Source organism: Podarcis filfolensis (assembly GCF_964270895.1).
Source record: "Podarcis filfolensis genome assembly, chromosome: 5".
In the NCBI taxonomy this organism is placed as follows: Eukaryota; Metazoa; Chordata; class Lepidosauria; order Squamata; family Lacertidae; genus Podarcis; species Podarcis filfolensis.
The window spans coordinates 6,923,007-6,950,929 of record NC_139608.1 but is presented as its reverse complement, the minus strand read 5'-3'; the positions used below and the strand labels follow the sequence as shown (position 1 = coordinate 6,950,929).

The 27,923-nt window shown below is 48.1% G+C and overlaps 1 protein-coding gene across 2 annotated transcripts; it reads right to left on the bottom strand.

Moving 5' to 3' along the window:
* On the bottom strand, window positions 1-27,923 carry EEF1AKMT4 (EEF1A lysine methyltransferase 4). 2 transcript variants are annotated; one of them, XM_083612983.1, is made up of 3 exons: window positions 27,635-27,923; window positions 13,205-13,488; window positions 1-4,613 (listed from the first exon to the last, which is right to left on the bottom strand). In XM_083612983.1, exons 1-3 carry the CDS (start codon window positions 27,831-27,833, stop codon window positions 4,326-4,328), a joined length of 771 nt encoding a protein of 256 aa, XP_083469109.1. In that variant the 5' UTR covers window positions 27,834-27,923; the 3' UTR covers window positions 1-4,325. The 2 variants fall into 2 exon arrangements, with proteins under 2 accessions (XP_083469109.1, XP_083469110.1); XM_083612984.1 differs by lacking the exon at window positions 27,635-27,923 and adding an exon at window positions 19,284-19,415.

Here is a 27,923-nt window from a genome sequence, read left to right as displayed (position 1 = left end):
ACCCATTTACAAATTGGGATGCAAGGGCTGAGGGATGGTGACCAGGCCAAGGTCACAAACAATTCATCTTCGGCAGGTTTGGGGTATGAATTCCATTCTCTCAAATCTGAATTGCCTCATACTTACGATAGCTGGTTAAAAACCCAAGAACTAACAAACATTAGGAAGAGGAGGATTTTGGGTTTAAAAACCCCCAACCCCCAATAAATGTCATCAAAACATAAAGTGCCTTTTAATGCTTGTAAGAAATTTAACTGTACCAAGACATGATGTCAGAATACATTGTCCCGATCTGAGAGATGTACACAGATCACATATACTGGCAGCTTATTTTTCAATTTAAAAGTGCAGAACAGTTTGGGTTTTGAGCATCCTGCTTCGAGGGGCACTTTGTGTCATTTATATAACTGTAACATTTACATTATGAAAGAGAGAGAGAGAGACGGAGATGTGCGGAGATTATTATAAACAGCCCTGGACACCCCTTCAGAGGGAGAGAAGACTCTGATTAAATCACATTTTTTTTATTTAAAAAAAATTACCCACACTTTTAATTTGCAGTTAAAGGCAGGTGCCAAATCAGTTCATGGTAAAAAGAGAGATGTGGAAAGCAGGCAAGGCATGGCCTCTCTCTCCACCAATTGCATTCACTTGCCTGCAAAAGAGTGCACAGATGCCATTGTGAATATCGCTGCTGTACTGAACTATTTCTGTTAAAGCGAGAGCCTGTGAACTCTGGAAAAGATATCTGCGCGTTTTGTGGCTGTAGGTAGGTGAAGTGGGGGGGGGGGAGAGAGAAAGGGTAGCAGGGAAGAGGGGAGGGAGATGTATCAGCCCATTAAGTCACATCCATAAATTCCAGGATGCTCAGTCTGGAAACATCAAATGCTGGTGGGGAGAAGAGGAGAGGCAAATGCTGGTTTCTAAGTGAACATCATTGTGCAGAGGAAGAGGAACTACTGAGATGAAAACTAGGCACCCAGGGCTGTGCCCCCTCCCCCACGAGCACTGGGCTTCCCAATTATTCAAGGGAGAAAAACAGGATTAAAGCAATTTGCTTATGGCAGAAGATGAAACAGAAAGCCTCCATCTCTGCGCACTTCTCTCTCCCCCCCTCGCCCCCAGCTCCTGTGAGATCTGCATCGGCAGGAGAGAAAGAGAGAGAGGGAAGAGGCAGTACAGTGGTCCCTTCCCTTCTTTCCCTCATGTAAGACGGATGGGGAGCATTAAAATGATTCACAGGTTCCCTGGCAGTTTCATTAACATCCACAAAGAGCAGGCAGCTGGACTTCCTCCAACATTAACCAACGGAGGGGGTGGCAGCAGAGGTAATGAGGCAGGGGCTCTGCCCGGAAGCTACTGAACACAACGCCCTTTAACACAAACACCCTTTTGCTCACTGCCGGGCAGCCGCGAAATTCTGCCCGGCCTGGCAGGGACCTTTGCAGAGCTGTATAGAGGCCACAGGGGCAGAGGCAAGCCGCCATCTGTCAGGGATCGCTCAGGTGCCGCTCGGGGACTCACAGGATTGTAGAGTTGGAAGGAACCACGAGGGTCATCTAGCCCAACCACCTGCAATGCAGGAATCTTTTGCCCAACGTGGGTCTCGAACCCACAACCCTGAGGTTAAAAGTCTCGCACTCTACTGACTGAGCCTTGTTGGCAGGGCACCTGCCCTGCTTGCCAAATGTTCAATCCTCAATAGCATTTCCAGGTAGGGTTGGAAATGTTCCCTTCTCTGGAAACCTGAAGTACTGTTGCAAAGTGGACGTCAGTTTAATTAACTTAAATTAAATTAATTACTTCATTGCACGTATACCTTTGTGAGGTAGGTTAGGCTGAGAGCCAGTGAATGGCCTGAGGTCAGTGAGCTTTGTGGCCATGCAGGGATTTGAACTCTGGTCTCCAAGGTTCTAGTCTGGTACTCTAACCACTACTAAACACTGTCATCTTCCTATGTGAATGACTCAGTAACCCTGGGCAGGGCCTGTTAGTGACCTGCCAAAGGAAGAGATCCTGGCAAGTTTGGTCCAGAGTTTTCTCTGCAGGGTGAACTGGGCTTTTTCCTTCCCCTGAGTTGGCCTCCCCTCTTCAAACGAAGGGTGGGGTGGGGCTGTTTTATTCTGCCCTGGACCCATGGTTTGCCTGTTGTGAAACAAAGATCCCAGTGTGTTCCAGGTCCTGATTTTATCCTGCCTGCTGATTTCACTTAACGGTCCGCGTGTTTGCTCTGTGCAAATATAAATAAATATTAAGTTCTGCATCAATTTAACCCTCCAAATTGTGCATCAAGAACAGCCTGTATTAAAAACCCCCATGAAAAACGTATGTACTCTTATTTCGAACAACATTATTGAGTTTACTAGTCCTGGGAAGGTTCTATTGTGGAGGAGAGCAACAGCTATCGAGCACGAGAGCCGAACGAAACCTCAGAGGCAGCAAGAACGTTGAGAGGAGCTTGATGGCCCAGGCCAAAGGACGCATCTAGTCCGGCATCCTGTTCTCACAGTGGTCAACCAGATGCAAGCAGGACCTGAGCTCAACTACAACTCTCTCCCCTGGTGGTTTCCAGAAGCACACGGCTTCCAGCCAGAGAGGCAGGGCTGGGCCACTGTGGTTTGTAGCCACCATCCCATCTCACTTGTGTAGGGAATAACAACTTGGGTGGGGCTGGAAGCATCTGGCTGGCAACTTAAGCAAACAGGATGCTAGATGAGATGGGATCTTGGACATGGAATAAAGATCTGCGCTGGGTACGCAGAACCTCTTCACCCAGAAATGGGAAAGACTAACTCAAGCCACAACACTTCAGCTTCTGAGACAGGAGATGACAGGTTTTCAAGCACATTTCTGCAGCTGTTAAGAGCTAGAAATGTGTGTGTTTAAACACACACACACACACACACACAACTCTCAATTTTACATTACGCGCATTCTCTTGTCTCCTTAAGGGTTGTGGCATACACATTGAACCCTACCTATAATTTACGTCAGCCATCACTTTCTTTACTAGTCCTAACCAGGAAATGCTATTCATATGAATGATGACCTTGCACCTGATCCTCTTTCCCCAGTACGTGTAGCCCACTGTGTGCAGCTATTAAAAATACACTAGCATTAAAAACAGGGCAGTGAGGGTTCTAGTCATCATGATCTTTGTGGGACTAAAAACTGAAATGGCACATTAACATTATTCTGGTTTCTAAATGCTTAAATGAAGTTTGTTTCTCTACGCATTTCAAATCAACAACAGCTTTTGTTAATATCCAATGGACCTTCACCCTAATTCCATCGGACAGCCATGTTTTTGCAAGGCTACCCAGGACCAGATGCAAAGGGGATGGCTCTGCCTTTAATGGCTGTGCAGAAGAGAGGCAAAATTTTTCACTCCTGCTAAACAAAGCCACAATTATGCGCACAATTTCTGCATACAATGACAATGGAAACAGGAACCCTGCTCCTCATTTGCTTCTAGTTAAATCTGATTCCCCTTTCCCAGCAAGTGACACAGCTTCCACCGTTCGATTTGGCATAAAAAATTATCCAAAGCAAAACAGACAAAGCATGCGGAAGTCCACTCTTATGTTCATAGTTAATCTGCCCAATGAATTCAAATTGCAGAACTGTGGTTCCAAGTTGCAGAATCTGGGATATTTTAGTGGAATGCTGTAGAGGACCCTGAAGATTGTGCAAGAGCCCCAGAAGAGAATTGTCCTGGGCCTTCTGTTCTGCCACTTGTCACAGGCAGGGCCAGATGTGAAGGCAGGACTGGCAGTCACTTGCCTTTAAAAAACCAGCTGAGCGGAATAAAGCCACATTTCAAGATGGCAGAGAGGGCGGCCACAGACTCTAGATCTTCCTCTCCATAGAGAGGCCTGGCGAAGGAGCCCGCTCTGTATAGCACCACCCCAGCAGAACCTGGGGATCGCGGGATTTCAAGGCACAGCAGTGAGATTTAAAAACAACAACAGAGTTTCCAACACCTCGCCCCTTTCCAGGGACGGGGTTCGCAGCTCCGAAGTGCAGGCACAAGAGAAGATGCCGAAAGGGGGAGGGAAATGTTCCTTTCTGACAAGAGATTTGGCTGCAGAAAACGTTCCCATCCAGTTCCATGGGGAATTGGCTCCCGTTGCCAACTGCAGCTTTCTTCCTTCTTTCTTTCTTAATTCAAAAAATGAATACTGTATGCAGGAAATTGCCCAAAATGACTTGGGAGAAAATGTTGACTCTGGCAGTTCAGCAGCAGCAGCAGGCAGATTGGCACGTGGTCATGAGAGCAGTTTTATGTGCCCCCTCTCCCCCCCACCCCATTCCTTGCCAGCCGCTCACAGGTCAATGGCAGAGAGAAAATTCTCACTGTCTGGGTCCTGGAGGTAGCGTACAGGGGGCGGAGTCTGGGGAGGCAGGTGCAGGCTCTGCCCCAGTGCCAAGTCGGAAGGGGACAGCTCCTCGCCTTTCCGCATGATGTAGATGAAGTAGTGGAATCCGCTCCCGTACGTGGTGTGCCGGACGGACCATCCGTAGGCTGGCTGGGCGTAGTGGCGCTTACGGAAGTGCGGCTGAGCAAAGGTGATGGAGATGAACCGGCCACCAGGGCGTAAGACTCTGCTCACCTGGGAGGAAAAGAGGGAGATTTCAGAGGACTCATTGCATGGGGGGGTGTTGGTCTATATGACCCTTGGGGTCCCTTCCAACTCTACGATTCTATGATTCTTTACTGAGGCTGGGATCTCCTTTCCTCCTCTGCCCTTCCCTCACATCACAGAGCAGCACTGTGTCATTTGGCACACCTATCTCCCACTCACCATTCTGTTTTGGCATGCAGCTTGCAAGTTTCTAGACCTCATGACAGAAAGTCTTAAACATGCATAAATCATGGAAGCATCTGCCTTTGGCTTGGATGTCAGTGTGCAGCAAGGGCCCCTGAATACCAACACCACCAATCTTCCCCGCTACTCAAATGTGGGGAAACACAGGGAAAGGTCATTGCCTTTGTGATTTCTTATAAATGCCCATCTCTATCTAGCAGACTGCAGTGGGGGGTGGGCTTGTGCTGATGCAGCAAGGCAGTTATTACTTCTCTTGGTCAGAGAACCCTCCCCATCTGGGCCACAGCTCCTACAAGCACCAGCCTTGGAGAAGAGCTGCCATTGGCCTACCTGGCTGGCAACGGCTACTTGGGAAAGTCGCTGGGGGTTTAACCTTCTAGATGCAACACAGATGCTCTGCTACTGAGCTCTGGTCCTACTGCACAGGTAGTATGTAGTAATAAAGGCAACATAATGTCTTGCCTTTGGGGGGCATTTAAACCAGTGGTGTGGAGCCGAGAACAAGGCACCCTGCTTCCATCCTTGCTCCATGAGCATCCACTCTCCTCCTCCTCCTCCTCCTCTTCCTGCTCCCCACCGTCTCCCCAGAACATTCCTGAGCCAAGATTTTAAAGAGACACTGTGTCCAAGGTACGTCTTGTTTGAAGCCGAGTGGACTTGACCCTTTTAATCATCATTTTCTCCTCGTTGGAACTAAGCTCCTGCTAATAGGATGGAAAAGAACATCAATTTTCTTGCTTGGCTTTATCCAAAGTCAAAGGCATTTACGGCCAGCGACGGCGTGATCAGCATGCTAAACTCTGCTGTTGGCGCTCGGCCGCCAGCACTTTGCCTGCCCGGCTGCTTCCTCCCCCCTCCCCCCCTCCCCCTGCACTGTGCTGCGCAGCTCTTGCCGGTGGTGCGCACCCAGCGGAGCCCAGGAAACACCCCCCGCCCTCTGCTGCCTGGACCCCCTCCTCCCCATGACAGGTGGGGATTGAATGCCCTTCATCTCTCATGACTCACCAGTTAACCGGAACAGCCTGTAGCAGGAGGCTGCAAGAGTCCTCTTAGAAGGGAGCAAAGGGGATTGTAAGACACACACACACACACACACACAGAGAGAGAGAGAGAGAGAGAGAGAGAGAGAGAGAGACAGGAGGGTGTTTTTTTCTGCAGCTAGGGGGGAAAAAGAGGATTATGGGGAGAAGAAGGAGCTCGCCGTTGCAGAAGGGGGGACAGGCACGCGTCCGAAACCGCTGCAGCACATAAATCCATGCTGGATTTCGAGGGTTGGATTAAGCAAAAAAGGAACTCGGAAGTCCTTGTCTTTTGACGTTTCCCGGTCCCCAAATGGGATATACTTTTGCTCGTGTGGCCAGGAAGTACTGCACTCAGCCACGGGCATGCTTTGAGGGTCATCTGTTTCACTGTGTGCTGCCCCGTCTTCCAGAGTGCAGTTTATCAGCATTTTATATTTTCTTCATCTGGAAGATTCAAGGGCCATCCCAAAAACATTTCAACATTTCAGTGCATTGTAGTATAGCATCAAAATAATATATTTTTATTTGCAGAATGTGGATAGATATCTTTTCAAAACAAGGGCAAGAGGATCAAGAGACACTTAGGACAATCCTGGTTGTGTTGTATTTCTTATCAATAAAAGAATTTGGTGTGGCGCAATGAAATTTCTATTCTGAAAGTGTGGCCCAGAGAAAAGAGTGTTTGAGAACCACAGCTTTAAAGCATTGTGAGCAGTATCTGGTAAAATCACAGAAGAGGGTGCTGAGCAGTGTCCCCAATGCTCAAGGGGACGAGGGCTGGAGGTCCTCATCCCTCCCCACCCTCCACTCTATGAGAACACCACAAGAAATATACATCCTGCAACCTCAGGAATAAATGTGCAATGCTGCATAATTTATACAGGTTGCAGGATTCAAGTCACCTTGACCGAAGAAGACACCCAGGCATTGCACACAGCTGAATGCCTTCGTGGTCCTCATGGTGAAGAAACCGGCCTCTTGGCGCAGGAGGAGCGTGCGCCAAGTTTTCACAACTGGGAAGAAGTTTGTCAAAAAGCTTTGGAAACTCAGGCTGCCTTGGGCAGTGCTTGAAATGGTCCAACAAAGTCCCTGGGCCGCTTCACTCTCACTTTCTAGCCCGGAGAAGCCTGCTTTGGTTTAATCCTGCGATTTGCTTAATTACTAGGCAGATCTGGGAAAGAGCCAGGCTCTACATTGCTTCTTTATCTGAGAGTCATAGATATAACTGCTGGCTAGGCTGCCTGAGGCCGAAAGGGCCTGAAGTGCAAAATAGTTGCAGGGTCTGATGTTGGGGAAGTCCAGGCTAGCCCCCAAAAGCCTAAACGCAGGAGGTCTGCTGAGAATCCTCATGTAAATAACAGAAGGCAAATTATTGTTACACAATGTGGGGCTTCCTTCAACATGGCATGCCGCAGTGCCTAAATGGTTTGGCACCAGCACACCTCCAGGAGAAGACCTGGGGTCTTCCAGATGTTGCCAGACTCCAGTTCCCCCCACCACTGGGCCTTGCTGGCTAGGGCTGATGGGAACTGGAGTCCAACAACACCTGGAGAAGCTCAGGTCCCCCGTCCCTGTCCTTGACTCAGTATCTTCCTTGGTGAACCTTCTGTGCCAAAGGAGGAGGCAGGTGGTGGTGTCCCAAGGCAGGGCCTTTTCAGTGGCAGCACCTGTGGCAGGAAGGCTCAACTGGCAGCGTATACTTAAAGTATGGAACTCGCTCCCACAGGAGCCCATGATGGCCCCACCCTAGAGGGCTTTAAAGGAGAATTAGACAAATCCAGTCAGACGCAATAATTCTTCTGCGTAACAGTTGAAGAATGGGAGAGTGCTCTTGTGCACCATCCCAATTGTGGGTTTCCCACAGGGACCCTGTGAAAACAGGATGCTAGACTAGATGGATGTTATGTTCTTATTTATCGAGACCTGGATTTCAATATTGCAGGTCAAGTCTACCCTAAAAATATTGCCCTGTGGATTTCCTAGCAGGCCACCTCCAGTTTACACAACCACTGGCTCTCAGAGAAGGGAATTCTAATTCACCTCGTTGGTCCCATATAGAAACCTGGGATTAGACTGGAATTAAGGGCTGTGTTCTTCCAGTGTAAACTGGTGTCAAGGGATAGCAAGCAGTGCGGATGAGGTGTGTGTATGGGGATGTGTGTGTCTCTCTCTCTGTGTGTACAGAAGATGCACCCAAGTCCAACTGCATGGAAGGAGGGAAAGGGAAGAGAGATGTTCTGCTCCAGCTCCTGAACAAAGTTTCTCACACAAGTGAGGCACAGAGAGAGGGAGAGAGGAAAAGATTCCAAGCGGGCCCATCATATTCACTGAATGAGATCCAGTAAGCGTTCCCCTTTGCCAGGGCAGCCTGCAGTTATCAGAACAGGAAATGCTGTTGCTTAGAGACAGCTGCATGGACTTTGGCCAACTGGCAGCTATTGCAGAGTCTCTGGGGGGCTGTTAAACTGAAGAGGGGAGAGAAGCAGGGAAGTATTGTTTCTAGGACTGCAGATCCAGACTTTGGACCCTATTTCTGCAACACTTTGGAGCTGCAATGCATTGGGTGAAGGAGCCAAGATCCATACACCATGAGTCCGTTTAGCTGTGAGGCTGGCTATCTAACCCTTACAAGCAGTGTGCACCACTAGCGCTCACGAGGAGCTTCGATGGCACCTGAATCAACAGTGCATTGTTTGCTTGTCCTCTTCAGTTCCTGTTTGCGCCAGCTCAGCCTCTCCTCCATCAAACACACTGGCTTGAGCATGTCCACATCTCACAGGCTTCCAGGAAAGGACATGCAGCCTCCCTTCCATTCTGAACAGAGGAGAGGCGCAAAGAGCTTTTCTCTGTGAGGGAGTGCAGCACCCCACAGATGGGGTAGCAGATAAGCTAACATGCCCACACCATTTTATGGCCCTGACTCTTTTTTCTGCTCATAAAGACATGGCAGCTATTGTGCCATGCCCCCACGGCAGCCATTTTGTGAGTGGTAGCCAGGGCACTTTCTCAAAATTACAAATATGCCCTGCTTGCCCCCTTCCCAAAAAGGCTGCTGTCCGCTGCCTTGCCTAGTTCTCAATTCAGATGGTAAACCTATACTTGGAATAAACCAATTCAGAACGTAGCAGGTGGAAGCTCACAAAAACATTCCCTGCAGATTAGCATGGAAGGGCAAGGTGTGCTGTAGCCTGACTTCCTACACATCACACTGGTTTGTTGTGTGGAGGGGAATTCAATCATGTGAACCCCCACCTTCAGCCTGAAATGGTACAGTCCAGGCACAAGTCTGCAACCCCCTTTGTGCACTAGAGTAGAAGATGCTAAACTTTTGGCTCGTGCCACTTCATACTGCAGGGGGGCGGGTTACCATTTTGTGTGTGCTCATTTTACTGCTTCTCAACATAAGGTTTCCCACATGCAGCAAGTTGAGATGGTGACACAAAACCCCTCTTTCTGATGTCCAAGACTGCCACTTGGGTAGCGAGCTTTTTCCACCGTTCAGCACAATAACATGCAGCAGGTGGGAGGCTCTTCATCACCTGCCAGAAGCCAGGCTGCAGCAGAAGAGGGAACAGGTAGGATACAAGGCCACTCCACTGGCACAGCCAAAGGACTGGCAGCCTTTGGAGCATCCTCTCCTTGAACTTTTCTTTCCATCAGAACAACTAGCAATCAAGACCTTGAACCCGAGCTTGCTTATTTCCTCCTCCCTCCCTGCGCATTTTCCTTTGGTGCTGTGCCCTGTTAAGATCGAAAGCCTGAGGGTAGAGACGTTCTCATTTTTATCGGTCTGGAAACTACTCTGGAAGTTGGCTATAGCGTGGGATTGTGTTGGGTTGTTTTTTTTTAAGCACCAAACTTTAAATAAATATATGAGGCGATAGAATTATTGACTAGAACTTTATCACACCTTTGACAGCTCACCTTTGTAAAGACAGCACAGAGAAAACCCTTTTACTCTGATGTGCCAGATTTAACAAAATGAGTCAATCATCCGTCTGCCTCCTCTCTCTCTCTCTCCAACCCCCCCAACATTTTTCTCTGGAAATGGCTGAAATGAAGCGGAGATTCTGGAGTCACTTTAAACGGCTCTGTCGCTGCAGCCTGGCTTGCTAGCTCCAAGGGAAATGGGAGATCACTCCAAAGCACCCAGCCCCTCGCCAGGAGACCTTGCACAGATGCTGCCTCTCTGCTCAACAGCAAAGGTCATCTGAGGATGCCGGCCAGAGAGTCTCCCGGTTCCTCAGGAGGGCTGGGGAGTTTGTGGGGCAGGAAGCCTCTCTGTGGGGAGGGGGGGTGCAGGCAAGGGAGGATTGATCCCCTCGCCTGCCTCTGCCAGAGAGACACGAGGGACCTACATGGCAGGATCCCTCAAGGGCAGCAGCAGAGAGGAGAGGGACTGACCCACGGAATCACCCAGCGAAAGCACTCAAGCAGGAGATTGGTCGGGTGGGAAATCAGACGGGGAAAAATGAGAGGCAGAGGCAGAACGGGTGGCAAAACGACTCCAGCTGCTCTAGAGCTACTGTGGTGGTTATCCAACATTAACCCTACTCAGAGTAGGTCCACTGAAATTAATGGCTCAGTGGTAGAGCATTTGCCTTGACATACAGAAGGATACAAAGCCTCCACAGGTATATCTGAGAATGGCTCCCTGTCTGAATCTCTGGAGAGCTGCTGGAAGTCAGTGTTGGAGATACAGAGCTGGTTGGATCAGCAGCCTGGCTCAGCAGACAGCAGCTTCCTGCATCCTTGCGTATTCATTCCAGTGGGTCTACTCGTGAGTGGAGCTAGGCTAGATACCACCCACTAGCCACCCGTGGGCATTCATCCCAAGCAAGTGAAGACATTCCCCCCCCCCATCTCCTTTGGTGGAAACTCAGCAAAGATCTTTCGCCACTTTACACCCCACATGAATGCAAAAAGAGCCCTGAAAATTCAGAGCCAGGAGGGAGAAATGCAGGAGGAGAAGACTGTAGGGAAAGACTTGAGATTGGAGGAGAGAGCGAGAATAAGCGTAGAAGCATCCACGATTTCCAATCCTGTACTTTCCTAACGCCCCCCCCCCCGCAAAAAAATAAAAATAAAACACACACAGCCAAATTCAATATGGTTCCTGCTGCTATGGACACATCAGACCAATTAATAACAGCCTGGAGGCATTGCCTGTCCCTATTGCAATGCCATGGCCTAGTCAATAGGGATGAGGGTTTCCATGGAAACAGGGAGAACCAGCTGACCATTTTTTTTGGGGGGGTGGGGGGATTTAAGGAGAAAAGAGAGATCCTTGAAGCTAATAAGAGGGGAAGACAGGCAAAATGTGGTTGGGGGGCACTGGATATCAACACATTCTGTCCCCCCCCCCCACTTTCTTAGCCCAAGACGCCAGAGGCCTATTGGCAACAACAGTGCACCCTCCCCCCAGGGGTGAAGATGCACAGCCTGCTGTGAGCTGTTCCCCCACATCCCCGTGCTGCCGCTACTAACCCGCCCCCCCAAATGCAAGTCCCACGGAAATGCTGCAAACAGGACACTTCCCTGGGGCTACCCCTTTAACCAGAAAAACATGAAAAAGAAGTTCTCTCCTCCGGACTCAAACCCTGCCATCTGCAAGCAGCCATTGATGACAGAGCGGCATTGCCATGGCAACCGGGGAGATTCAAGCTTCTCTCTCTTTTTGTGGCGGAGAAAGAGGGAAGAGATCCCCCCCCCCAAATACATTAATGTGCAAGATACTGAAAGGTTGGGGGGGGACGGTGGAAGAAAAACTGATGGGGGTGGGGAGAAGCCACACTCTTCCGCCATCAGAGCCCCAGCAAGTGCTGTTTGTTTTTATTTATTAAACTTGTATGCTGCCCTTCATCCATAATATAAAAATTAACCCCCCCCCCACAAAATACAAGATAAAAGCTAGAATGAAAACAAACTATAATGCCCCCCTTGGTTGGCAGGGTGCTGTTGACTCTGCTTTCTTCTTATCATCCCAAAAATAAGCTTGCTTGGGAAATTGTTCATCCCCAACCCCCGCCAATGAATCCTATCCTCCCCCCCCTTCCCACCAACCCCTTCACCCCTCCCTCTGGCAGCAAATACTTTGGGTGCATCTGCACAACTGTCCCCCCCCCCATTGCAGAATGGTATCAAACCCCTAGGGGAACAAGGAAGCTACAGGCTGATTATCAAACCCCATAATGGGAGGGATATTTTTTTTGGGGGGGGGGAGGCATGCTGCCCTTTATCTGACTGTCATTTACCATCTTGACTTGGCTGAGGACTGCTGTCAATTTTCTTTTAATAATTTTTTAATTAAATTTTACATATATTTTCCAAAAACCATATAACATATATTCTTATCTTATACAATGTTTTGGACTTCCACCAGCTACTTCTGTAGATTTTTCGCTCTTTATCACTTAATCTGCACTTCATTAATTTCACTATTACTTTTAATAATCCTTAACTAGTAATTCTATTCATAAATTTTCTCTGCAATATTTCGCATAGTCTTCCTTACAAAACTTCTTGCAGGAGGACTGCTGTCGATTTTAGGAAGCCATGGAAGGGGCATCGTGGTCAGCATCAGTCGTGAAACACAGGTAGAATGCAGGACAAGACAGGGTCCCCCACTCCAACAACCCCGTTTAAAGGGGAAAGTTTTTTGGGTGATTCAATGTGTTATATATATGAGCCCAATCCACACTTTTTCTAGAAGTAGTCAGGGGGGAATATGTTGGAAAATGGAGGGGGAAGACGAGATTTCTAGGGCTGCCTAAGCTGTGTTTGCAATCTACATTTTGTGTCTCGTGAACTCAATATCACACATTCAGATTCATTTGGGAGGATCAGTTTTTATATATATTGCTTGTTTGTTTATTATATTATGCATTTTGTATTTTTATACTGTAAACTGCCCTGTGATCTTTGAATGAAGGGGAGTATATAAATTTAATAAATAAAATATTTTGAATGGGCTTTGGCAGTTTGCTTCCTTGCTCTGGATCCAATATTTCAGCCTTTGCAGATCTTGGGGTTTGTGGAATGCCCCCCACCCCCACCCGGAAAGGAGCTGTGTGATAGCAGCATGACGGAAGGCCAGACTATGGGACAGAGATAGAGATCAGATACTTCACAGTCATGAACATGAGGACTAGAATCATAAGCCAGGATAGATTTTTCCCATCAGAGATGTGTGATTCTGCAGCAGTGAACAGCAAGCAAGAAAAAAAAATGTAGTGATGCTTATCTAATGTCCTTAAAGTTTGGGAACAGGCCAAGATTCAAGAAGCCACACATGGAAATGGCTGAAGATGGTGCCATCCAGCCCAGGTACCAACAGGAATTCTTGCCGCTCACCTCAGTTAACACTTGATCCAGAAGCATCCTAGACTCAGAGGAGACATTCCATGGGTCTGTTTCTTCCACCATCATGGAATCCAGAGTGCCCTTCTCCAACACCACATCAAAGCTCCCATCCACAAAGGTCAAGGCCCGGGCGTCCATCACTGCCCAGTGCAGGCCTGGGCAATGGGCATAGCGGTCTTGCACGTTTGCAATGCATATGGGTGAGTAGTCAATGCTGGTGATGTCTGTATAGCCCAGCTGGAAGAGGTTGTAGCTCAGAGCACTGTTCCCGCAGCCTGCAAAAGAGATGGGCTTGGACTAGTTAGGCTGAAGAATTTCATGTATCGGCCAATTGTAAACAAAGGATCACCCACGGTGAACCAACTACAGTGGTCCCTCGGGTTAAGTACTTAATTCATTTTGGAGGTCCGTTCTTAACCTGAAACTGTTCTTAACCTGAAGCACCACTTTAGCTAATGGGGCCTCCTGCTGCCGCTGCGCCGCCGGAGCACAATTTCTGTTCTCATCCTGAAGCAAAGTTCTTAACCTGAGGTAATATTTCTGGGTTAGCGGAGTCTGTAACCTAAAGCGTATGTAACCCGAGGTACCACTGTATCCTAGAAGACAGAGACAGTCTGCTGCAGTTGCTCTTTCCCTGCAATGCGCGGCCTTTGGTGAGTGCTGGATGTGTTCTAGGATTATGAAGGATTGGCCAAGGATCCATTAGTCAGACCCAAGGCCCATCACGGAATCATAGAACTGTAGGAATCCAAAGGGTCATTTAGCCCAACCTCCTGCAAGCCCAACAACCATTTTTTTAAAAAACTTTACACCTTTAGCTTTTACCAAGACAGTCAACATGGGTCCAGACTGTGCCTCTTTAAGACGGCTGGCGTGTCTCATGTCATTGGGGCTGACGTTGGAAAGTGTTTAGAAGCTCCAGCTGGTCCAAAATGGTCTGGGCAGACTGGTGACTGGGGCTGGTTACAGGGAGAATGTTACTCTCCTGATAAAGAGAGCAGATGTCTTTAAAACTTGTGGCTAACCTTGAGCCATGACGCTTCTCTTAAAAAAAAAAACAAAAAACCCCTGAGCCCAGCAACAAGACGCTTCGTTTTTCCAACTCCAGAGACAGGCAATTCTAAGACACCCCCCCCCCCGCAAACTGTTCCCCTTTGGTAGCTTACCGAACCCGGAAAGCCACAGGTGGCTGCGGAGGGCAAAAAGAGAGAAAAGCAGGACCGAGTGGGTGCTGCGGATCACAATTAGCTTAATTAGAGATGAAGCAGCACTTAATGAGCGGGTTGCAAAAGGCGCTTTAATTACTTCCACATTGGGCTTGGCATTTGTACGCCTGGCATTTACACTTACACCCAGAGGAAGGCTCAAGGATCTCAACACTCAGTCTACATAAGCCACCCTACTAGGTTCTCACCTGCACTGTCCCCAGCCCCTGGGATTTAAAATCCAGCATCCCTGCCTCTCCCCTCAGTCTACAATATATTAAATGGACTGCAGGTAGAGTAATCATGCATTACACAAACCAGGCATCCAATGAAGACTCTGGCTCCAAGACTTCCTACTAGTTACTGAACACACTCAGACATCTCCATCTCTATCCTCCATCGGCTCCGGGGGGGTTGCATATTCCAGCCAGGCCAAAATGCTCAAAGGGAGCCAGAAGGGAGAGCGGTAAAATGGCAAAATTGGGAGGGCAAAATTGAAGGGCAAACCCGAACATGTCCACGTTGGAGGGAGGGATTTTTAAAAAATGTAATAAATATAAATAAAATAAAGATGAATCAGACATGTTTCACATGGTTTCTATGCCTATCTAAGATAGGATTTGGTTTTGTAGCATTGTGCATGAGGTTCTCCATGCTATTGAAGTCTAGACAATGTGGTGCCCTCAAAGTGTCGCTGGACTTCAGCACCCATCAGCCCCACTAGCACGGACAATGGGGATGATGGGAAGTGTAGTATGACAACATTTGAAAGGCCACCAGCTCCACATTCCAGGTCTAGATCCTCCCACAAAAGAGTTACAGAATGATCTCCGCACCCGCAGAAACCTAGGAATTGGCCTTTTCCCAAGTCTATCACGGGTCTATCTAACTCAGAACTGTCTACGAGGCTTCAGGTGGGAAGCCCTGACCAGCCTCACCTGAAGGGAACCAAACCTGGGACCTTCTGCATGCAAAGCAGATGTTCTGCTATGGAGCTATGATCCCTCCCTTCACGCAGAATGATCTCTCCGCCCCACAATGGCACTTCCAGAAAGAATGAGAAGTGTTGTGGATTTAGGATGCTGGAGGCAGAACCCCACCCTTCCTGATACAAAGCAGGGGCTTCGCCACTGGAAACTCAACCCCAAGTGGACTGCACGATTTGCAAGTTCAATGCCTGCCACCTCAAACTCAGACGCATCTTCCATTTTGTCCTTCACCCCCTGTGTTTTCCAGCACGGCAAGGATCCCGCGACTGTTAATCACACATCCAGCAGACGGGCCCTCTAACAGGCTCAGGCGATTAGACCCAGTTAATCCCAACCTGCTTGGAAGCTCCAGCCTCCCTCCCTATATCAGATTAAGGAGCCACCACGTTAAAAGCCACCGCAGCAGCAATCAGATCAAAGAGATAAACCATCAGGTAGGATTAATGGAGGCTTAGAGCCCTCTCCTTCCCAGTCGGAACTTTTGCAAATGGTAAGCCAGGATTCTGTTAATTTGCTGGCTGTGATTAGGGCGCAGGGGCACAGGGTGCCCAGCCTGGCAGAGCCTTTGGGAGAGGTTCAAAGAAGAAGCCAACGAACGAAGGCACATCAAGATCCCCAAGCAAGAGAGAAAAACAGGGAGTCTAACTTGCTAGCCAGGCTTGCATAACTAGTTGGGGCATTCCCCGCCTCCCCCAGTGAAAGAGCTGTTGCCTGAAATTTCATCAGCTTTTAAGGTGAAGGTATCCCAGATTCAGCACAGCAGAGATGAGACTGACGCTGTCACTTGCCACACTGAAAACTCTTGCACAGATGCAGGCTTATTTCTGCGTTTGGTACTCTGCGGAGATTTTATTTTAATCTAATTGGTTCTGAAATGCCATTTGACAGCACAGGCATTAAGGGAAGGGCTGCAGCTCCCTGGCAGAGCATCTGACTTACACGCGGGCGGTCACAGGTTCAATCCCCGCCATCTCCACGTAGGGCTGGCACGCTCCCTGTCTGAAACCCTGGAGAGCAACTGTCAGTCAACTGAGACCACACTGAGCAGGATGGAAAAGGTTCTAAATCAGCACAAGGCAGCTGCTGGTGCTTTTGAACGCGCAGAATTGCTGGGAGAAGCCAAGAGGCCGCAAAGATGAAGCCTTTCCTGCAAAGCCCGCCCACCCACCTGCCAATCCCGCCTCTCTCCCATCAACTTCCACCACTGAGATTACCACGTGCCATAAATAGACAGCAGATGTGCTGCCGAGAGATTAGCTCCGCAGCTGGCTCAAGTGAGCAAGCCAAGCCACGTGCTATGGAGGGAATCATTTCGAATGCATGAGCAAGCAAAGGGCGACATCAGCAAGTGGGGCATGACTGGTGACCAAAAGCAGTATTAGAAACTCAAGACGTATAAGCTAGGTGCCAAATGGCCCCTTAAAGCAAGGTTACAGTCACCAAAATGGAATGTCCAGTTGCCATTTTGGGGCAAGGTGGCTCTAAAGTCTTATTTTACAAATGATGCACTGACTGTGATTGATTTTCAGTTAAACACCTTGCGGGTGGCGCTGTGGGTTAAACCACAGAGCCTAGGACTTGCCAATCAGAAGGTCGGCGGTTCGAATCCCCGTGATGGGGTGAGCTCCCGTTGCTCGGTCCCTGCTCCTGCCAACCTAGCAGTTTGAAAGCACGTCAAAGTGCAAGTAGATAAATAGGTACAACTCCGGTGGGAAGGTAAATGGCGTTTCCGTGTGCTGCTCTGGTTCACCAGAAGCGGCTTAGTCATGCTGGCCACATGACCCGGAAGCTGTACGCCGGCTCCCTCGGCCAGTAAAGTGAGATGAGTGCCCAACCCCAGAGTCAGTCATGACTGGAGCTAATGGTCAGGGGTCCCTTTACCTTTTAGTTCAGAAAACTAACCCGAGCTAGTTTAAGAATTTAAAGAAGAAAAGTCACTTGATCCAGGGACAGTCCACATATCTATTGGCCTATTCCAACCTCTTTTTCTTAATGGTGACATGGGCCATTCAAAACATTGGAATATTCTTCACAACTGTGAGGACAGTGGGATGGGGTAAGCGAAAAAAGCCACAACAATTAACTATAGCATGGGCAGTGGTCAGAGATTGTGGGAGCTGTGGCCCAACAACAGCTGCTAAGCTTTTTTCTTTCTTTTTTAAAGAAACCCAGGCATTAATAACCCATGCGAAAATTCCGTAAGATTTCATACTGTCAGTCAGTTTTTGTAGACAGGATAGTGTCATAGGACTGTTCCCTACCAGCTACATATTATAAAATGTGTTCCAAAAAGACCATTTCCCAAATATCAAATGATCTGCATCTCTTTTGGGGGTGGGTGGGAAGAAAGAGGTGAGATTTTCATAAAATCACTATATATTTTTAGGTAGCAGGGACATCCTCACCAGATTAATCTGCCTTGAGGATCCTGGCTAAGCCCATAAGGCAGGATATAAATGTGAAAGATAAATGTATAAACAGATACCCCGTTTGTAGATAAATATTAAAATAGTTATATTTTTATACCTGAGACAGACAGCCAAAGACAACTTGAATATTTAAGGTTTGTGCAATTAACAATCTGCATATCATTTCCATGGCAGATGCCAAATTAGACTTGGCGGGCAAGTTGCTCGTGCTCTACGATATTCTTACTATTAACCATCAGTGTGAAAAGCCTGAGTCAGCCTTCGAAAAATCCTGACAGATGGGTTCAAGTCACAAGAGAGGGAAAAAAAGGAAAGCATTGAGGCACACTATAATTTGCCTCTTGGTTTTCACATCTTCCTGCATTTCTCACGGTTAGATTTTCAGCATCAGCTGCTGCAGTCATGATGGCTAGAAGTCTAACTTTTAAGCAAATAAGCACTGGGGCTTTGAAGGATTCTGAAAAGGGCATTGACAAATATATTCGGTCTCCTTTTTCATCTAGCAGCAATAGGATCAGGAAGGTATATTTTATTTTATTTTAAAGGGTAAAAAACAGAAAATAAAATTCCTAACTCTCATGGTGACACTTCAGAGATACAGAAGGAATCAGAAGGATTTGCTGAGGAAACAGGGCTTTCCTGAAAAGTCTGCTCTAAGGATGGGTTCTCAGTTGCAGACCAGACCAACGCTCACATCCACTATTTATAAATCACCTGTGCTCCACCAAGAACAGCCCTTCAAAAGGGGCAGAGCATCACTCAGGTTCTGAACAGTGGCACAGAAGGCCATTGAAGCATCTATTCACACTGCCCTCTGGTGGTAGCCAGGAGGAACCGGGATACTGCTTGTTTACAAAATGTCACCCCTGCAGCAGAAATACAAAGGTTTCCATTGCACTCCCTTCCCCCTGTCCCCTCTGCAGGAAAACTGGGTACTCCAAGACCTCAAGAGATGTGAAGCCCCTTCCCTCCAGGTGTGAGATGGGAGCAACTTCTTTTTTGAAGATGGATGTAATAGTTACGGTACACTGCCACAGATCCCCTGGCAAGAGCTGCACCTTCGATTGCAACCCTTTCAACTTTCCCTCCTCTCTCTCTCTTTTAGCTTCTAGCCCAAGACTGCGAGGAGAAAGCCTGACAGCTGCCTGTCTTTCTCTCCCACTGTACTCCATCACTTCTTTCTTTGCCAAAAGAACCAACACATTACGTTAAAATCTGAAGCAGGGAAGGCCGAATTAAGCACCGCAACGCATGAAAAATACACCAAATTTGCAGGAACCACCCTATCAGCAGAAACTGTGTTTGCTAGGTATAATAGAATTCACCTGAGTCCCCAATACAGGCTTCTCTGAGCAACTCGCATTTGCAAGATAAAGGATATTAGAAGTCCCTGCTGGATCAAGCCATACAGTCCAGCATCCTGTTCTCACAGTGGCCAACCAGATGCCTGTGGGAAACCAGCAAGCAGGATCCGAGCACAAGAGCTCTCTCCCCTCCTTTGGTTTCCAGCAACTAGTATTGAAAAGCATTGCTGCCTCCAGCTGATGCCCTTGATAGCCCTCTCCTCCAGGAAAGCAATGCTAGCTTCCTCCTGAAGCTCAGCTGCATCATGGAAACCCAACCATTGCCTAAATTGTTGCTGGGGAAACGTAGCCAGATGGGCAGGTTAATAATAATAATAATAATAATAATAATAATAATAATAATAATAATAAAATAGCTGATAGGATTGCAAGTTCTTCTGCTCTCCCCCACTCCACAAGGCTGCTATCCAGTGTGAATTCCACCAGCTGCATACTTAGGGGGCAAGCCTAAGTCTAGATCTATTGGGATGAGATGAGTTTTGATCTAGCAGTTTTTGTGGCTGAGCATAACTCCCTCATCCTGGCTCAGCTGGAGATAGGCCAGCATATCCCACCCAGCTGACTGAGTAGAGATTGGCAGATCTTAAGCCCTGAAAAAGAGGTGTTGCAGGTGGGGGAGGCTTAGGCTGGATCCTAGGTAAAGGGGACCCCTGACCATTAGGTCCAGTTGTGGACAACTCTGGGGTTGCGGCGCTCATCTCGCTTTACTGGCCGAGGGAACCAGCGTACAGCTTCTGGGTCATGTGGCCAGCATGACTAGGCTGCTTCTGCAGCGCACGGATCCTAAGCCAGTTCAAATCAGTCACACACCAACTGGCAATGTGGTGTAAATTAACCTAGCAAAAAGGGTGGTGCAACTCAACTCAGGTGACACAATAGGATTGCATGAAGATTTTGCCCCTTTGCCTCAGCTGAAGCAACTGTTTACACACACACACACACACACACACACACCAGTGCCAAACAGGCACAGACTTCAGGAAAGAGCTGAGCAACAAACTCCATAACGACTGGCCAGAGACCACTGCCTCTAGCAGACTGATGGATCAACTGTGTGCCGCTGCTTCCCCCTAGTGGCTCATAGGAGCAACATCCTAAGAATATTTTTATAGCTCAAAAGAATTCTGAATCCTCCTAAAAAAAGCAAAAGGTAGTGAGGAAAGTGGGTCCTTGAGAAAGGCTGTCCAAATCCATAGTAGGGCAATATTTTTTTTTATAGGAAAGGGCAGAAGTTGGTTGTCAGAGCAATGGCTTCAATCGCAGGTTCAATCCTTGGCATCTCCATGGGAAGGATCACCAGCCCAAAATGCAGGAGAGGCAAAGTAAATAATAACATTAAGAACCTTTTGGGTCAGGCCCATGGCTCATCTTGCCCAGCATCCTGCTCTCACAGTGTCCAACCAGATCACAGAATTGTAGAACTGCATGTTCGGAAGGGACCCACAAGGGCCCTCTGGCTCAACCCCCTGCAATGCAGGTAAAGGTAAAGGGACCCCTGACCATCAGGTCCAGTCGTGGCCAACTCTGGGATAGCGGCGCTCATCTCGCTTTATTGGCCAAGGGAACCAGCGTACAGCTTCCAGGTCATGTGGCCAGCATGACTAATCCGCTTCTGGCGAAACCAGAGCAGCGCATGGAAATGCCGTTTACCTTCCTATTGGAGCGGTACCTATTTACCTACTTGCACTTTGACATGCTTTCAAACTGCTAGGTTGGCAGGAGCAGGGACTGAACAACAGGAGCTCACCCCGTCGCGGGGATTCGAACCACCGACCTTCTGATCAGCAAGTCCTAGGCTCTGTGGTTTAACCCACAGCGCCACCCGCGTCTCTAAATAACCCCTGACAGATGACCATCCAACCTGTGCTTGAAAACCCCCAATGAAGGGAGAGTCCACCACTTTTTGTGGTAGATGCCTGCGGGAAACCCACAATCAGGCCCTGAGGTCAAGAGCACTCTCCCCTCTTGCAGCTTCTGGAAGCCAGTGAGAGATGTGTTTTGCTATTTTGTGCACACATACAGCCTTGACAAACCTGGCACCCTTCAGAGGTTTCGGATTATAACCCCCTGCCTTCAATTCTACTCTTTTTGGAGCCTTCTGAAAACATCCCTCTTTAGACAAGCCTACCCAGATGCTTTGAAAGTTGAGGTAATTCTAATCTGCTTTAGCATTGCAACCTTTTAAAGTGGGGTTGCCATTTTTTTCTTGATTTTATTGTTTTCTCGTTTCATAAACCCCTTTGAGGTTTTGTTTTGTTTTTACAGCCAAGCAGCCCATGAAGTTTTATGAAACAAACAAGTAAATGAACAAACTCACTCCCAGCAGCCCCTGCTAGCGGGCTGAGGCTACTGGGAATTGAAGTTCAAAACACCTGGAGGGCACCAGGTTGGCAAAGGGTCCCAGGGTCTTACTCCAAGTCTGAATGTTATGTGTCACACTGTGCTACAAAGATGTCTGCAAACGTGATGTGAAGACTGGCAACATCTACCCCGCAGGGTGAGAATGACCGTAGTGCCTGGAGACATGGAATGACAGCTGGGAGGAGCGCAGAGAGAAGAAATGCCGCAGAGGATCTGCAGCAACACAACTGGACGCCTTCATCTGCCCCAGCTGCAACAAAACATGTCTCTTCTGCATCAGTTTCTACAGCCACAAGCAGGCTCTGCAACTTTCCAAGAGTTTGACCTCACCCCCAAAGGTGCACACATCCATTGTCTCCTGAAACTGACGCCAATAACAATTGTCTGGTTGGTTCCTTTGGACTGCCCTGAGGAAGATAAAGCATGTAACAAATTTAATAATAACAATAAGAGCCAGTGTGAAGTAATGGTTAGAGCAGGGGTTGGCAAGGTTTACCTTGCCTGGGCCGGTTCACTCCAGCAGAGATCCCTCCGTGGGCCAGATCGCATGCGCCCGCAAGTTCCGGCACCACGAAAGCAAGTCCCCGCGTCACGCTGCACCAGTTTAGTACAGTGCAAGGGGACTTGCCGAGTGGGCGGCTCAGTTCAGGGGCAGCTCATGGGCCGGTTAAATGACCCCCGTGGGCCGCTTGTGGCCCATGGGCCTTAGGTTGCCGCCCCCTGGATTAGAGTGTCAGAGCTTGCAGGGCAGCAGCAAAAAGGGTTTTCTCGTGTGTGTGTTTCTTTGTGGCTGATTAGCTGCTCTCCCTGCGCAAAGGTCAGAGGGGGCAGGGTTTCTGTTGAGGCAGGTGATTAGCTGTGGGAGGAGCTTATCAGAGCTTGCAGGGCAGCAGCTGAAGAAGGAGCAAAAAGGCGCGCGCAGTTTGATCCATCTTTTAGATTTAGGGGAGCTAGTCTCAAACGTTTGTTGAGGGAGACCTAGGTTTTTTGGGGGGGGGTTATTTGTCCTGTCTTCACGCTTCTTATGATGGAGGACCGCTGTAGCCACCCCCAACGACACGTTCTCAAGATGGAGGGTGAGGGAACAGCTGCAGTCGCCTGCGGTTCCTGCACAATGTTTGCCATCTTGCCAAAGGTTGCAGGCAGCTTTACCTGCAGCAATTGCATGTTGATTGCCCTCTTAGAAGACAAAGTCCAGCAACTGGAGGAACGTGTAGCTACGCTCCAAAGAATTAGAGAGCTGGAGCTCTTCTTGGAAGCAACAGAGCACACCGTCTCCACCAAGGAGGAGACCGGAGACTCCCCTGAGAAGGAGGCTAGTTCACCAACACAGGAGCCAGATATATGGAGAAACATGACTCAAAGAAGTAGGAGGCCCAGGGTTCGCTCTGATTGTTTAGAAATACACAATCGCTTTGAGGTCCTCTCCCCTAGCATGGAAGACGAAGAGCAGACTCCATTTGAGGATCTCTCCCTCATTACAGTCGATCAGGTATATGAAGACGAGCAGCAAAGTCAGTCCTCTGGGAATGTGCAGGCGACCGTGGAACGGACAGCTCACGGAAGAACCCCGACCAAACCTAAGAGGAGGCGTGTAGTGGTGATAGGGAATTCCCTACTGAGGGGAACAGAAGCAGTGATCTGTGGGCCTGACAAGATGTCTCGGGAAGTGTGCTGTCCCCCCGGGGCTAAGATCCAAGATGTAACTGAACGACTGCAAGGAATCATAAAACCCACTGACAAATACCCCTTCCTCTTGGTTCATGTGGGAACCAATGACACTGCAAGCAATAGCCTCCAGAAGATCAAAAGAGACTACGATGCTCTGGGCAGGAAATTGAAGCAATTAAATGCACAAATTGCCATCTCATCTGTCCTCCCAGTTGAACGACGTGGCCCAGGGAGAGAGGGAAAAATAGTGGAAGTGAACAGCCGGCTTCACAAATGGTGTAAACAGGAACGGTTTGGATTCTTAGATCACGGACTGCAGTTTCTTGAAGATGGACTTCTGGCAAGCGATGGGCTACACCTCACAACGGTTGGGAGGAATGTTTTTGCCAAAAACCTCAGAAACCTCATCAGGAGGGCTTTAAACTGACTAATGTGGGGGAGGGAGACAGTGCTCCTGAAGGTAGGAGTCTATCAATTGATGAAGATGATCATCCAAATGTCATAGACCAAATGGAGCAAACAGCACGCAGACCTAGTGGTGGGAGGAAAAAATCCTTAAATAAGAGACACGGGGGAATGATTACTGGACTTCAATGTCTGTACACTAATGCGCAAAGCATGGGAAATAAACAAGATGAGCTTGAGCTCTTGGTACAGCAAACTAAATATGACATAATAGGCATCACTGAAACCTGGTGGGATAAGTCCCATGATTGGAATGTAATAATGGAGGGATACAATCTATTTCAGAGAAACAGACCAGACAAGAAAGGAGGAGGAGTGGCGTTATATGTCAGGGATGTGTATACCTGTGAAGAGATCCAAGATTTAGAACCTCAAAGCCAAAGTGAGAGCATTTGGGTCAAAATTAAGGGAGAGAAGAATAACAGTGACCTCATTGTGGGAGTTTACTATAGATCCCCAAGCCAAACGGAGGACATAGATGATGCCTTCCTGGAACAGATGGCCAAGCATGCAAAAGGAAGGGAGATAGTAGTAAGGGGGACTTCAATTACCTGGATATTTGTTGGATGTTAAACTCAGCCAAGAGCATAAGGTCAAACAGATTCCTTACTGGCCTTGCAGACAACTTCATTGTCCAGAAAGTGGGAGAACCAACAAGAGGAACAGCCATTTTAGATCTGGTCCTAACCAATGTTGATGACCTGGTTAGTGGGGTAGAAGTGGAAGGATCATTAGGCGCGAGTGATCATGCTCTTCTGAAGTTTACTATACAGCGGAAAGGAGCAGCCAAGCATACTAGGACTCAATTTCTCGACTTTAAGAAAGCCGACTTCATAAAACTTAGGGAAGTGCTGGGTGAGATCCCATGGACAGTAATACTAAAAGGAAAGGGAGTTCATGATGGCTGGGAGTTTGTTAAGAGGGAGATAGTAAAAGCACAACTTCAGGCAATACCAATGAGACGGAAACATGGAAGGTGCCTAAAGAAGCCAGGGTGGCTATCTAAAGAACTTTTAACTGAGTTAAGATTAAAAAAGGATGTGTACAAAAAATGGAAAAGGGGGGAAACCACCAAAGAGGAATTCAAACAAATAGCCAGCACGTGTAGACACAAAGTCAGAAAAGCTAAAGCACAGAATGAACTCAGGCTTGCTAGAGAGGTTAAAAGCAACAAAAAAGGCTTTTATGGGTATGTTCGTAGCAAAAGGAAGAACAAAGAAACCGTGGGGTCACTCAGAGGAGAAGATGGTGAAATGCAAACAGGGGACACAGAATGGGCTGAACTCCTCAATGCCTTCTTTGCCTCAGTCTTCTCCGATAAAGAAAACAATGCCCGACTTGAAGAATTTGGAGCAAATGATTCAGCAGAGGAAACAAAGCCCAGAATAACTAAGGAGATAGTACAAGAATACTTGGCTAGTTTAGATGTATTCAAGTCTCCAGGGCCAGATGAACTGCATCCAAGAGTATTAAAAGAACTGGCAGATGTGATCTCAGAACCACTGGCAGTCATCTTTGAGAATTCCTGGAAAACAGGCGAAGTCCCGGCAGACTGGAGGAGGGCAAATGTTGTCCCTATTTTCAAAAAGGGGAAAAGAGAGGACCCAAATAATTACCGCCCAGTCAGTCTGACATCAATACCAGGGAAGATTCTGGAGCAGATCATTAAGCAAACAGTCTGTGAGCACCTAGAAAGGAATGCTGTGATCACCAATAGTCAGCATGGATTTCTGAAAAATAAGTCATGTCAGACGAACCTGATCTCTTTTTTTGACAGAATTACAAGCCTGGTAGATGAAGGGAACGCAGTGGACGTAGCCTACCTTAATTTCAGCAAGGCATTTGACAAGGTGCCCCATGATATTCTTGTAAAGAAGCTGGTAAAATGCGGTCTTGACTATGCTGCCACTCAGTGGATTTGTAACTGGCTGACTGACCGAACCCAAAGGGTGCTCATCAATGGTTCCTCTTCATCCTGGAGAAGAGTGAATAGTGGGGTGCCACAGGGTTCTGTCTTGGGCCCGGTCTTATTCAGCATCTTTATCAACGACTTGGATGCTGGACTCAAGGGCATCCTGATCAAATTTGCAGATGACACCAAACTGGGAGGGGTGGCTAACACCCCAGAGGACAGGATCACACTTCAAAACAACCTTGACAGATTAGAGAACTGGGCCAAAACAAACAAGATGAATTTTAACAGGGAGAAATGTAAAGTGTTGCACTTGGGCAAAAAATAATGAGAGGCACAAATACAAGATGGGTGACACCTGGCTTGAGAGCAGTACATATGAAAAGGATCTAGGAGTCTTGGTTGACCACAAACTTGACATGAGCCAACAGTGTGACGCAGCAGCTAAAAAAGCCAATGCAATTCTGGGCTGCATCAATAGGAGTATAGCATCTAGATCAAGGGAAGTAATAGTGCCACTGTATTCTGCTCTGGTCAGACCTCACCTGGAGTACTGTGTCCAGTTCTGGGCACCACAGTTCAAGAAGGACACTGACAAACTGGAACGTGTCCAGAGGAGGGCAACCAAAATGGTCAAAGGCCTGGAAACGATGCCTTATGAGGAACGGCTAAGGGAGCTGGGCATGTTTAGCCTGGAGAAGAGGAGGTTAAGGGGTGATATGATAGCCATGTTCAAATATATAAAAGGATGTCACATAGAGGAGGGAGAAAGGTTGTTTTCTGCTGCTCCAGAGAAGCGGACACGGAGCAATGGTTCCAAACTACAAGAAAGAAGATTCCACCTAAACATTAGGAAGAACTTCCTGACAGTAAGAGTTGTTCGACAGTGGAATTTGCTGCCAAGGAGTGTGGTGGAGTCTCCTTCTTTGGAGGTCTTTAAGCAGAGGCTTGACAACCATATGTCAGGAGTGCTCTGATGGTGTTTCCTGCTTGGCAGGGGGTTGGACTCGATGGCCCTTGTGGTCTCTTCCAACTCTATGATTCTATGATTCTATGATTCTAACCTATCAAGGATATTGACAAGCTAGAAGGTGTGCAGAGGAGGGCGACCAAGATGATCAAGGGACTGGAAACCAAGCCTTATGAGGAATGGTTGAAAGAGCTGGGTATGCTTAGCCTGGAAAAGAAGAGGCCGAGAGATGATAGCCATCTTCAATTATCTCAAGAGCTGTCACATGGAATATGGAGCAAGTTTGTTTTCTCCTGCTGCGGAGGGTGGGACACAAACCAAGATACAAGAAAGGAGATTCCGACTAAACATTAGGAAGACCTTTCTGACAGTAAGAGCCGTTCGACAGTGGAACTGTCTCCCTCAGGAAGCGGTGGACTCTCCTTACCTGAAGGTTTTTAAGCAGACGCCGGATGGCCACCTGTCATGGATGCTTTAGTTTAAGGTTACCAGACATCCCCATTTCCCGGGGACAGTCCCCAGATTTACAAATCAGTCCTCACAGAACTCTAGCCCAATGGCTGCCATTAATTTGATTTTGAATTGATTTTAGAATGAATTGATTTTAGAATGCTGTGTTACTTTTATTGTTGTTAGCTGCTCTGAGCCTGGCTTAGGCTGGGGACGGCGGCATATAATTTTATCATTTTATTATCATTTTATTAATTTTATATTATTATTATTATTATTATTATTATTATTATTATTATTATTATACAAAATCCATTGAAGCTGAACAGTGTCCCCAGATTTATTGAAAAAAATCTGGTAACCTTACTTTAGTTGAGATTCCTGCATTGCAGGGGGTTGGACTAGATGACCCTTGGGGGTCTTCCAACTCTACGAACCTACCTCACAGGGTTGTTGCAGGGATTAAATGAGGATGGGGAGAACCACGGACACCACCTTGAGCTCTTTGGAGAAAAGGGTGGGATATAAAACGCAACAAAGAATATGAGATAAATAATAATAATGTGACAGACCATACCACGCTTCCAGGCGGGCAGGCAACTCACCCAGCACCAGGATCCGGTCACCCGGGCTCAGCTCCGCCTCCAGCTGCTCTCGGAATCGCTCCAAGCCCCCGAACCATTCGGCCGGAGCCGCCCCTTCGTCCTGGTACCGCGAGTCCCAGAAGCTCCTGTCCCGGTACCGGGCGTTGGAGTCCGGCAGCTGCCGCCTTCGCGGAGCCGCCTCCTCCTCCTCCTCCTCCATGTCGCTTCCCAGGGGAAGGGCGGCCAAGCGAGGGCAGGGCTGGCACGGAGGGGGGGAGCCTTCCGAATCCAGCCTCCGCCCACGTGGCGC

Excerpts from the sequence above, each read along its gene's own strand:
- EEF1AKMT4 (XM_083612983.1), bottom strand. The coding sequence starts at position 27,833 with ATGGAGGAGGAGGAGGAGGAGGCGGCTCCGCGAAGGCGGCAGCTGCCG. Across the intron at positions 13,489-27,634 it reads TGACCGGATCCTGGTGCTGG|GCTGCGGGAACAGTGCTCTG; the intron begins GTGAGTTGCCTG and ends TCTCTTTTGCAG. Across the intron at positions 4,614-13,204 it reads TGGATCAAGTGTTAACTGAG|GTGAGCAGAGTCTTACGCCC; the intron begins GTGAGCGGCAAG and ends TTTTCCTCCCAG.